We start from the raw sequence: 13,904 nt of genomic DNA, 5'->3' as shown, positions 1-13,904 counted from the left end.
AAAGGAGTAGGTCCGGTAAGGGCCGATTTTGGCCTCAAAATTCAAGTTCATCTGATGAAAGATTTTGGACACTTTTTAAACACTTAAGTGTCTACTTCAGTCGATTCAATTAGTTTATGTGAAAGATTTGAACTGATTTAGTCATCAAAGACGCTCAAATTCAAGCTTAAATATGAAAAATCTATCAAATATGCCATAATATGTCACTTTTCAGATGGTTATTGTCAAAAATGAAAGTGGCCGCATCCGTGTTCATTCTCAACCTTTATATATGTTATGTATTATCATCAAATACAACTTACATTTAAATATTAAGAATGAACACAAATGCGGCCACTTCCATTTCATACGGAAACCGTCTAAAAATTAACCAAAATGCTAAAATTTCGAAGATTTCAGTAATTTAGCATGACTTAATGATGCTAGTACCCGATACATGTGCATTGTATTGTCAAAAACAGCCCATATTTATGTAACAGAAGTATTCTTCTTTCCAATAAATAGCTAAATATTTACATTTTAACAATTTTGTAAAACTGCTATATTTTGGGGCCAAAAAGGGATCTTACTGGGCCAACTCCTTTACTATTTATAAAATGTTGAATAATACAAAACAGTGAACCCAATACCGTTTTTGTACCCCCGGGCATAGATTGCCTTAGCTGTATGTGGCAAAACCTTTCAGAATATTTAATTGGCAATGCTCTTTGACTTTGTCTTTAATTTGGCTTTCCAACTGTTTTGTTTTGAGTGGACTGGTGAGTCTTGTGTAGATGAAACATGCATCTGGTGTACCAAATTATAAACCTGGTATCTTTGATGAGATTTTAGAGGATCTAAATTCATTTGTTTTCCATATTTACAGGAGAAAACATGCATTTCAAGGAAATCCTAAGGTATGTAAGACATTATGAAATTTTCACATAAATAAAACAAGGATTGTCCTGTAGGGAACCTTTTTTTTTTTACTAAAGACTGAAAAACAGTAAAGGATTGCAATACTTTCAGAATTTCAAATGCTAACCCAACATCAAGTAAAAATAACAGAACTTCCAAATACCTAGCATGGGTTGACCTGAATGCTCCCTATATCAGAAACTACTACTGAGTTTTTATGTTTTAAGATATTTCTAAAGACAATTGAGCACTAGATCTTTTCGGTCCTATAATACATAGATATAGAAGTGTATCTGGGATATTTATTTTCAAAAATGAGCATTCTTAAGTCCTTTTTCTTGCTACAATGACAGAAAACCAACCAAATATTCAAATAGTACATAAATAGACAAAAAAACATCAGGTTTCTAATTGAAAATTAAAAATACAAGGTCAAAGGCCAACTATCAGCTGATTTTTAAATGTTGAGAATTAACAATTGCCTCATACAATCACATGTAATAGGGATTTTATTTGTTTAAATAAATATTTATCTTTATAAAATCTCTGATTTTAGATTTAAATGTCACATAATAGAGACCATAGCATGTGGGCTATAGAGACAGCTGAAATTAAAATGTCAGTTAGTCCTTGAACTATGACCTTTAAAGAATCACTAGCTTTAGCAATTTTGGTCTTTTAAAATTTGTTGATTCAAAAGCTTATATAACCATAACAAATAACAAATTGAATATTCAGATATCATAGATGACACTGTGTTGTAGACTCTAGCAAACAAACACTGATAGTCGAATATTTACTGATAGGCTGAAGGTTAATCATGTGTATATGTGACCTGACTAGATGGCTCAATTTCTGGACAACACATTTTGGAAAATATAAAATGATAATATAATATTACATACAGATTCTACTACTTCATCCAATGTGATACAATATTTCTCCTTTCGAGACAGTTAAATAGCCAAAATTAGTGGAAAGTAAGAAAACTTGACATCTTAACTGAAAGTTGACCAACTTGCTAAGAATTAGAAAAGGGACTTTATACGCTTTGCATCAAAAGAAACAGGGTACATTGTATATGAATAGCTAGCTATATAATCCTTGTATTTCAACACTGATTTACACAGAAACAAAGGGTTTGTGGATTCTCAAGTTCCTTTATACCATACAATATAAACTTCATACTTGTATGCCGCAATAAATTGAATCTTTATTTTTGTCTTTTATTTTCTTATTTTGAATACAAAACATTCACACCTTACAAAAATATATTAAAACAACCAGTTGTTGTTCATTTCTATACTTTCTTTATTAACAAAGTATGTTTATTTCATCCTTTTACTTTAAATTTGCAAGAGTTCTCAGTTGTTTCTACCTGAAGCTTTTTTTATGAACAGCTAACTAGAAAGCTTCTATAACACGAAACATTTTATTCAAGCTGGCCTGTTGAGGTCTTTATCTAATTGCTCATTCATTTGCTTATAAAGGTCCTTTTTACTTCGTTGAGATTTCTTGCTTGTATTGTGTTGCGAATAATTTTACAAACTTAGCCAGTCTACCTGACCAGAGCAATAAATCTTGTAACCAAGAAGTAACTTACATGTAGTTGGAAAGATGTGATAACTGTTGGATATTACACTCTTCTTTGAACATTTGTTTAAGTGTATAATTTTGTTTTCAAATAACAAGCAAGAGACCATGGCTATATATTCACTTTCTAATCTAATTTTTAAGTTGTTATTTTAATGAATGTCCAACCAAATTTGTTCAGAAAGCTTAATGTTGAGATTACCAAATGCTTTACATAACTGGTATATCTCAGGAGGGATACAATTTTGGCCTAATTAAAGATTAGTTTGGTGTATGCTTTCTTTATTTTCAATCAGAAAAAAAATGCTTGTTAAAATTTGTAACAATTCTTAATATTTGTCGATTTGCAAAACTTCCCTAAAAAATATATAAAAAAAAGTAATGTTCAAACTTAAAACTATAGTTCCAAACATGTCTCATATGAGTTTTATACAACTGATTTAATAAACAAACTTACCAGAAATTAATTACAAATAAAATCCCTGTTGTCATTTTTAACATCTAATCAAAATCTGATGAAAGTCAAATTAGAACATAAGGATAAGAAACTTCTATAAAGTCACAAAATTAGTTCCAATCCGGTATTATATTCTAAAATAGATCAAATGTCACAATTAGCAACTAATCCTGAAATTCTGGCAATGATCATCAGATGACAAAATAGCTTTCGGTCACCCCATATTTAAATCTATATTTGGCGGTTAAGTCAGTGTAAACATAAACTAACTAAGTCTGTGGTGTAAATAATGTGATTCAATAGGAAGCATGTGGTTAACAAAATACAATCATTATACCATGTGGTTATTTAAAGCAGGATCTTTCTCTATATCTAAAGTTTCATTCTGATTGGTCGATAAAGGTGGGCAGGTATCATAAAGGTCGAAAAAGGTCACACAATACATGTACATGTGTCAGTGACTTTTCTAAATCAATTGTTATCTGGCCATGTTAATTAATTCATTTACTTGTACAAAGCCTTTTATCTACTGGGTATAGGTCAAAGCATAAAGTGATTTATGTCAGACATTAATTATTTATCAAAAGTGTGCCAACATTTTGCTTGTTACTTGTACATGCATCATAGAACATATAAACAATGCATGAAATATGCAACTAATTTTTTATTCATGGTGCTGACAAAGCAAGATTTAACAGAGTTATAGGTAACCACAAAAAGCAGATTAGCTATGGTGACATACTGGAAAAAAAGATGCAAAAGCTGAACACATGTGCCCAAAATTAATAAATCTTTCTTAATATCGCATCACATGTAGCTATTTTAATAGATGATTTCAAAATCATGCCCAAAATTGATATTATTATTTGCATTTTTTTACAAAATGCAGAACTCAAATTTTTTTGGCACATCTACATATAGAATTATACTAGACATAAAATAACTATCTGATCATTAGATAGTAAAAATCAATTCAAATTGACTTATATTTCCCTATGTCGTTTTGTTGTGCCCAGTCTCTAAGTATCAAGTGAAGTATAAAACAAAAGACTGCAGATATCTATCCCATGTTGTAGCATGCATTCTGCAACAACAACAAAAAAAAAACCAAAAAAAAACCCAATCTCTTACTTACCATGGGCAGTTCCAGGATTTGAGGTTAAGGGTTAGGCTGAGAGTATGATCATAATTATTATGACCCAGTAGAGAGAGAGACAGAATATTTCTAATAACTTGTTTTCCATGATGAGTTATTCTAAATTTAAAGTTAAATGTAACAAGAATAAACCTATTTAAAAGTTGAATGCAAAGCCTTCCTAGATGATGGTTAAATGACTCATGTTCTTTTATGCAATTCATAAATCCAAATATAAAACGAAACATGCATTATCATTGTACTTTTCTGAGAGTCTACATGTCACACCTGCCTGCAGGAAGACAGGGCTAGTAGATTGGACATATGTAAACATATGATGTCACCATGTAAAACATAAACATTAGTCTTGTTAACAATTAGTCATAAAAACAAAGAACACGCTTCTAATACATCTCACTTAAAGAACATTGTCTGTTTCTTCTTTTTGTTAACTCTGACTGTAACACATTGAACTAGATATTTAATTTAGTTTAGTTTAATATGGATTGTTAATGTTTAATGACACTTTCAGACCCTTTGGCTTTCCGAAAAGTACCCGAAAAGAGAACCACTGACATGCAGCAGGAAAACTTGCAATCTTTGTCAATAAATATTGGAGGCCAAGAGCAGAGTTTGAATTCATAAACTTAGTGCTGACAGGCCAGTCATCACTAGAACTAATTAGACCATTTGGCTGTAAAGGACCCAGTGTAAAGAACATTTTTTGCACTGCATATAGCCATATGCTGTAAAATATTATAATAATTTTTTTAAGTGAAGCTTTCAAATTATATCAAAATAATTCTATTCAGCAAAAAATTAAACAAGAACATATTTGTATCTTATCATAAGAACATATGATAAAATATTATCTTAATAAGGTTTATATAAAACCACAAAATCCTGTATTATACCAATTTGTCATAAAAAATTAAAATTATACATTTATAATCAAACAAGTAACATCAATCATTAAAAGAGAAAATTCTACTTGAAACATGGGATATCAGACTACTATTTACATGCTTTGTGAATGATTAGTTTAAATATTAACTTTTTTTTACATCAGACATATATGCCATGTCTGCTTGCAAACTCAACTCATCCTGAAATCAAGGTCCTCAGTCATAAAACTTTACTCAGTACTCGGAGTACAAAATTTGTGCTCAAAACACCAAATCCAGTATTTTGATTGGTTGATTTCGGAGTCTGAGTACGATAATCGTGCTCACAACTTTTATGACCGCAAGGCCAGGACTACAACCCAAGTACATGTACTGAATAGTTCTAAATTTACTAAATTTTTCACAAGGTTTTCAAGTCACCAAAATACCAAACTGTTATGTCCATTTTAAGATATATGCCAATTTTCACACAAAACAAGATAAAATTCTCATAAATTTCCCATTGAATGACCTTTGAACAACTTGAAGATCTTTAAATTAAATATAACTCTTGAATCGACAGACACTGACCAATTGCTTTGTTTACAGATGGTGTTAATGAAAATAACATTTACAACTATAAACAGCAATTTATGAATAAACAAGCTATTTTTATTTTTGGACCATATTATTGACTGACTTTATTGAACTGTTGCTAGACAAAATCAACACTACCACACCTTAAACAAATGCTTTGGATTTATGGATCACAATTACTACAAGAAACTTGGGTTTGAAGGCCAAATGTTTATTACTCTCTGTACAGTAAAACAAACAAAAATAAAATGTCAACATTCTCATATCTAAGAAATAAGACTGCAGTTATAATTTAAGATCAATTCTTATAAGGAAGCATGTGTATTTATACTTTCTATTTATGGCAATGATATATATCAACCAATCAGGATGCAATGAAATGATATTTTATGATCAACACCCTGAAAAAAATTGAAAATGTTAATTCATCTTATATTTAACAAGTATATAATAATATATACTGCATATATGTGTAAATGTTCTCATTTCAAGGGAGATAACTCTAATAAATATTTATTAATTTAGATATACCTTGTTGATAAATATGAAAATAAGATGTGGTATGATTGCTAATGAGACAACTATCCATCAGAGTCTAAATGAGGTGTATGTAGGCAACTATAGGTCATTGTAAGGCCTTCAACAATTTGAGTAAACCCTATACTGAAAGACAAGATTAAAGTTTACCTTGTTAAACCTTGAAACTTGGTAAAATTCAACAACATATTCATCTAAACCCAATATCTGTAGAATACTATAAATGGTTGTGCAAATCAGATGTATGTCAATGTCCATTGTGTGTGGTCACCATAACATAAAACCAATTACTGGTATCCTATAATACTGAATTATAAATATTGACAACAGATGTCTTGAAGGTTTCTTATCCTTATCCACCCACGTAGTAATCACTTTATACACAAATGGACAACCCAATATGCTTTAATCAAAGATTCATAGGGCTTCAAATCAGCTTTTTTGTGACAAAATTAATGCCAATAATGGGTAAACTGTATATTACATCATACATGTATAGTTACACGTTCATTTTTTCTGGAAATCTTGAATTTTGTAAAGAAGCCTTAAGTTTGCAGAAAGACCTCATTCAATACAACTGTTAATTCTTGATCTGTACAATACATACATGTTGTAAAAAATAGCTTCATCATTGTGACTAAGATTTGTACTATTCTTGCGTTTTTAACTAGACTCGTTTACCCTTTTAGAACAGTGGAAAGTTGGATATTTATGGTTCTTTAATCAGACTACATTTTAAATTGTTCAGTTTTGGCAATAGTATCAAATATTTAAGAAACAGACCATTAATTGATTGTAGGTAGTGATGTTTATACCAGTACATTGTAGAATCCAATAAAATAGATCAATAGTTATTGCACAGATCACAAAGTCACAAACTCAGCTTTATTCTTCATATCTGTGTTGTTAATAGACAAAAAAACTCACATGCATCATATTAGCAGAGTTAATCATGAAAAGGTTTATGGTTATTCAATAAATGAAAAGATTTTTCTTTATTTCAATTGAAGTTTAAAGTTACAAATTTAGAAAGTGCAGTAAAGAGACACTTTCATAAATATCTACTGAGTTATTTTTTTTAAATTCTAAAGTTTCAGATGAATTGTTAAATGTAATTTGAAACTATGATACATCAGGATGGCAACCAACTGTGTATGTCAATAGATGTAATTCTGAAATCAGTCATTTTAACATCGGATGACCATGAGGGCATTCTGGTGTATTGCTGTTGCCTAGATTTCCATTACGTAACTTTCGTGTTGGGATTGTAACCGATCTATAAACATGATAAATACGCGGACATTATCGAGTGCAAAATAACATTCCTTATCGCTTGTTATAAATTCATTTTTTCAATGGATACTCCTAAAAATATTTTTTTTAGAACATAAATTAATAATATGAAAATGTTTTGTTGTTAGAAATATATATATAAGTAAAGAATCTTTAATATCTATGCACATGTACAGAAAATGTGTGTTAACGCATGCGGAAGAATATCTCAAGAATGTTTGCAATCTCCCATGCAGAGTTATCGGTCCTCGCTCTCTCTCAAGGACCGATAACTCTGCATGGGAGATTGAAAGTTTGGCGCCATATTAATGCCTACTCAAATCCAATCTATTAGAAAAATTGAATTATTACAGAAGAGTGTTCACCATGCACTTGCACTGCACTATTATTAATATAGTAGAATATAATGATATACAAATAGATAAAAATTATATATACATGTAACTGTAATATACAAATATTAATATAATATATAACAACAAACCAGAGTATACTGATTTGTATCACTTCAATATCATATTTATTACGGTGAGGTTGAATTCCCTGTCTTTTATTTATCATCCACGCACGAACTTGTCTAAGAAAAAAAATTATATCTGTAGATTAAACTCACTTTCAGGTATAAAGATGTGATTTTTTTTCAGAGACAAGTGCTTGTGACCTTCCACAAGAACTTGCAGTCATCTGATGTTCAGTACTTCAGTACTTTGATTAACAGTACTGTTACAAACTTAATAAATGTTTTGAACAAATTATTTCTAGACATCTTTTTTAAATCAATCTCATAAAATTCTTGTTTCAAGGAGTTGTTGCTATCACTGTTGCCATTTGGAAGACATTTCATCCCAATTGATTTCATGAGCATTTATAATTGTTAGTTCAGGAAAATAATAGTACATTTAATATATTTACTTTCTGTCAGTTATCCTTAAAAATATTTGAGACGAGTCATAGGTTCTCTATTTTTATATAGACTCTTTTCAATCACCTAAAATTCTTGTTGACAACAGTTGTTGCCATTTGGAAGGCATTTCATCAGAAATGATTTCATGAGCCTTTATAATTGTAATTGTTTAGTAAAATAATATTATAACTTAGAATACATTTTTGTATTCTATTTCTGTAAACTATCCTTGAAAATGTTTCAGACAAGTCATGGGTCCTGTTTTTATATAAACTCTTTCATTCACCAAAATGTTAAAAGTGGCTTCTTGTTTGACAAAATGAACTTCTTCAAGTATCACTAATGGCTATATTATATATACATTGATAGTTGGTCAGCATGATCACCAAACTGGGAATGCCTTGAGAATCATCCAGAGAATTGAGGATCAAACTGGTCAAGTGGTTTCAGAGGAAAGCCATTTTTTTAAATGGAGGATGCAAAGCACCTGTCAGGTGTAGAGTAATAGTAATACAGGTAGTGAACACGGATCTTCAGAGCACATGTAACTGTAACATTAATTGAAAACTAAACATTTATATTCAAAGCAGTATAATATTACCTAGAAGATAACCTGTTTCAATGTATTCTACATTTTCTGTTCATACTACTTTTAATAGTGTACTGAGTGTAAGAATTGGACACCACAACATTTAAAATGATCATTATGGACATCTAGGCTCTAGCAAAGGATGCTGCTTTAACCAATGCATGTTGTCATCTTGAACTTGCTGTGAGATGTGAGCTTTTGATTCCTTTTAAAAACCTGATACACAGGGACTTATCTCTGAAAAAAAAATACCTATATACTTCAATATGTATATTAAAGTATACATGCAGTTTTTTTCATAGACAAGTGCCTGTGACCTGATACTGTGATTCTATGTCAGAAGAACAGTAAAAAATTGTTGTTCATATACTTAGTATTTATAACAAATAGGAACAAGGATTTTGTGTTAATGAAAAATAAACTATTTCTATCTATATTCATGTTAATGCACACACAAAACTAGAGGCTCTAAAGAGCCTGTGTCGCTCACCTTGGTCTATATGCATATTCAACAAAGGACACTCTCCAAAATTGTAGACGTGAATTTTTTTTTATCTTATATTGCTGATTATTTAGTCTGTTTAGTTTCTCTCTATCTTATTTAGTGTTTGCTCAAAACACAAAAGAGGGTAAAAAAAAAATCCTTATTTAAGAGCAATCACTCCTATAAAGAGTGACAGTCTACTACCTGTATCGGCAAAATTCGACTTGTTAGTAGATCTTGTCTTGCTTATCATTTTTGATTATTTAAGTTTCTATCTATCTATTATAATTTTTATCATACAAGGCAAAATGCATTAAAAAAATGGTAAAAATCGTCATTAAAGGGCAATAACACCAATAAGGAGTCATCAGACGATTACCACAGTACTGACTTTTAACCTATTATGATTTTTAAGAAATAAGGCCAAAAACTCAAAAAAATTGTACAAATCGTCATCAAAGGGCAATAACTCTAATAAGGTGTCAACTGATGATTTTCAGCCATTAGACTTATTAATAGAACTTGTCTTTCTGATCATTTTAGCAATTTGAAGTTTCTCTGTATCTATTATAGTTTTCAAGAAATAAGGCAAAAATGAAAAAAAATGGTAAAATTTGTCATATAACTCCTATAGGAAATCATCTGACAGTTTTGACACACATGAACAATTGATAGAGATCAACATTCTGAACATTTTTACTCTGACAGATTTTCTCTATTTATAACGGTTTTCAGAAAAATAGACAAAACTTTTTACCCCTATGTTCTATTTTTAGCCATGTCGGCCATCTTGGTTGGCAAGCAGGGTCAGCTGACACATTTGATGTTTGTGGCCAAGTTTGGTTAAATTTGGCCCAGTAGTTTCAGAGGAGAAGATTTTTTAAAAAGTTAACAGACAACGACGGACGACGGACACCAAGTGATGAGCTAATAAAATGCTTCGCTGGGGCGCAGCTTGATACGACCGCAGAGGTCGAACCCTGAACAGTTGGGGCAAGTATGGACACAAAATTCAAGCTTGATACAGCTATGACTTTGGATTGTCATTAAATATTTGACACAGCATAGGTTTCTGACACAGGATGAATGTGGTGTAAGAACTGGAAAAAATTTAATTTACCTATTATGGTGGAATATCCATAAACTAAATTGTTTGTTAATTTCAATATATCAAAGAATATGTAGAATTCAATGTTTGATGTAATGTAATAAAGTTGAAATTTGGACCGTTTTTGTTCAATGTGGACCAATTTGGTAACATGTATAAATAATCAAAAATCTAAATACATGGGAGCCCATTTAAATACATCAAAAAGGTATTAAAATAGAAAGTGACATCATAGTCATGGCTAAAAATAAACAAAAATCCTTAATCAGCAACATTTAAAGTAATATCTAAAAATAAAATTCCTTTGTAACCATAAAAGCCCATTTAAATACATCATAAAGATATTAAAATAGAAAATGACATCATAGTCATGGCTAAACATAGCAAAAAACCCTTAATCAGCATCATTTAACAGTAATATCTAAAAATGGAAATTACATCATAAAGGTATTAAAATAGAAAATGACATCATAGTCAAGGCTAAAAATAAACAAAATCCTTAATCAGCATCAGCAACATTTCATAGTAATATCTAAAAATAAAATTCCTTTGTAACCATAAAAGCCCATTTAAATACATCATAACAGATATTAAAATAGAAAATGACATCATAGTCATGGCTAAACATAGCAAAAACCTTAATCAGCATCATTTAACAGTAATATCTAAAAATAAAAATTTCTTTGCAACCATAAAAGTAAAATAGAAAATGACATCATAATCATAGCTAATAAAATGCTCCGCAGGGCGCAGCTTGATACGACCGCAGAGGTCGAACCCTGAACAGTTGGGGCAAGTATGGACACAACATTCAAGCTTGATACAGCTCTGAATTTGGATTGTGATTAAATATTTGACACAGCATAGGTTTCTGACACAGAATGAATGTGGTCTAAGAACTTAAAAATTTTAAATTGGACATTCACCTATTATGGTCCAATATCCAAAATCTAAATACATGGTTAGATTCAGCATATCAAAGAACCCCAAGAATTCAATTTTTAATTAAATCAAACAAAGTTTAATTTTGGACCCTTTTGATCTCAATGTGGACAAAAATGATAACAGGGCCCAAAAATCAAAAATCTAAATACATGGTTAGATTCAGCATATCAAAGAACCCCATATATTCAATTTTTGTTGAAATCAAACAAAGATTAATTTTGGACCCCGATTTGGACCAACTTGAAAACTGGGCCCATAATCAAAAATCTAAATACATGTTTAGATTCAGCATATCAAAGAACCCTAAAAATTCAATTTTTGTTAAAATCAAACTAAGTTTAATTTTGGACCCTTTGGACCTTTATGTAGACCAATTTGAAAACGGAACCAAAAATTAAGAATCTAAATACACGGTTAGATTCGGCATATCAAAGAACCCCAATAATTCAATTTTTGATGAAATCAAACAAAGTTATATTTTGGACCCTTTGGACTTCAATGTGGACCAATTTAAAAACGGGGCCCAAAATCCAAAAACTTAATACACGGTTAGATTCAGCATATTACAGAACCCCATATATTCAATTTTTGTTGAAATCAAACAAAGTTTAATTTTGGACCCCGATTTGGACCAACTTGAAAACTGGGCCCATAATCAAAAATCTAAATACATGGTTAGATTCAGCATATCAAAGAACCCCATATTTTCAATTTTTGTTGAAATCAAACAAAGTTTAATTTTGGACCCCGATTTGGACCAACTTGAAAACTGGGCCCATAATCAAAAATCTAAATACATGGTTAGATTCAGCATATCAAAGAACCCCATATATTCAATTTTTGATGAAATCAAACAAAGTTTAATTTTGGACCCTTTTGATCTCAATGTGGACAAAGTTGATAACGGGGCCCAACAATCAAAAATCTAAATACATGGTTAGATTCAGCATATCAAAGAACCCCATATATTCAATTTTTGTTGAAATCAAACAAAGTTTAATTTTGGACCCCGATTTGGACCAACTTGAAAACTGGGCCCATAATCAAAAATCTAAATACATGGTTAGATTCAGCATATCAAAGAACCCCATATATTCAATTTTTGTTGAAATCAAACTAAGTTTAATTTTGGACCCTTTGGACCTTTATGTAGACCAATTTGAAAACAGAACCAAAAATTAAGAATCTAAATACACGGTTAGATTCGGCATATCAAAGAACCCCAATAATTCAATTTTTGATGAAATCAAACAAAGTTAAATTTTGGACCCTTTGGACCTCAATGTGGACCAATTTAAAAACGGGGCCCAAAATCCAAAAACTTAATACACGGTTAGATTCAGCATATTAAAGAACCCCAAGAATTCAAGAATAAAACCCCATTGAAATTGATCAAGAAATAAGCAATTTATACGAAGTATCTTCTTTTGCACAATACTGTGCAATTAATTATTTCTTGCTATTGCGCAATACTGTACAATTGACAATTTCTTGCTATTGCGCAATATTGTGCTATTGGATATTATTTGCTATTGCGCAATACTGTGCAATTGAAGATTTCTTGCTATTGCGCAATACTGTGCAATTGAAGATTTCTTGCTATTGTGCAATACTGTGCAATTGAAAATTTCTTGCTATTGCACAATACTTATTATATAATAATTTACACATCCTGTTTGGTGTGTATCTCCTACCATATCATTATTATTTGCTTTTAAATATAAATCAGAAATAACCAACTTAAAAAGGAAAATTTTAAAAGAAAAAAAAAAGGAAAAAAAGAAAAAAAAAAGAAAAAAAAAAATCCCCCCCCAAAATTTTTTGAACCCCCTTATGATTCATCACCCCCAAACTCAATCTCAGCCTTCCCTTTGTGGTATGGTACCTTGCAGTACAATTTCAGAGAGATCCATACACTTGAACACAAGTTATTGTCTGGAAACTAGAAAAATGCTTATTTTTGGCCCCTTTTTGGCCCCCAATTCCTAAACGTTCCGGGCAATTACCCCCAAACTCAATTCCAGCTTTCCCTTTGTGATATGGAACCTTGTAGTACAATTTCAGAAATATCCAAACACTTACACACAAGTTATTGTCATGAAACTAGAAAAATGCTTGTTTTTTGCCCCTTTTTTGGCCCCTAATTCCTAACATTTTGAGGCAATTACCCCCAAAATCAATTACAGCCTTCCCTTTGTGATATGGAACCTTGTGGTACAATGTCAGAGAGATCCATACACTTACACACAAGTTATTGTCTGGAAGTTACAAAAATGCTTATTGTTGGCCCCTTTTTGGCCCCTAATTCCTTAACTGTTGGTACCATAACCCCCAAAATCAATCCCAACCTTCCTTTCATGGTATTGAACCTTATGGTAAAATTTCATGGAGATCCATTCACTTAAACTAAAGTTAGAGTGCGAAAACCAATGTGTCTTCGGACGACGCCGGACGACGCCGGACGACGACGACGACGACGAC

General features: G+C 31.0%; 1 protein-coding gene across 2 annotated transcripts in view; it reads right to left on the bottom strand.

The window, feature by feature from the left end:
• Positions 1-13,904, bottom strand: part of LOC127705199 (MOB kinase activator 2-like) — a 57,023-nt gene that overhangs the window by 31,335 nt on the left and 11,784 nt on the right. The window contains exon 1 of one of the 2 annotated variants that reach the window (XM_052209521.1): positions 2,948-3,274. The exons of the other annotated variant lie outside the window; for it this stretch is intronic. Coding sequence (XP_052065481.1) covers positions 2,948-2,991 — 44 coding nt within the window. The 5' untranslated portion in view covers positions 2,992-3,274. Of the gene's footprint in view, positions 1-2,947; positions 3,275-13,904 lie in introns of those variants that run through there. 2 annotated transcript variants of the gene reach the window in all.

The sequence above is a fragment of the Mytilus californianus genome, unplaced genomic scaffold, assembly GCF_021869535.1.
Source record: "Mytilus californianus isolate M0D057914Y unplaced genomic scaffold, xbMytCali1.0.p SCAF_6, whole genome shotgun sequence".
Lineage (NCBI taxonomy): Eukaryota > Metazoa > Mollusca > Bivalvia > Mytilida > Mytilidae > Mytilus > Mytilus californianus.
Note: the sequence above shows the minus strand (reverse complement) of the source record. Positions and strands in the feature narration are given on the sequence as shown.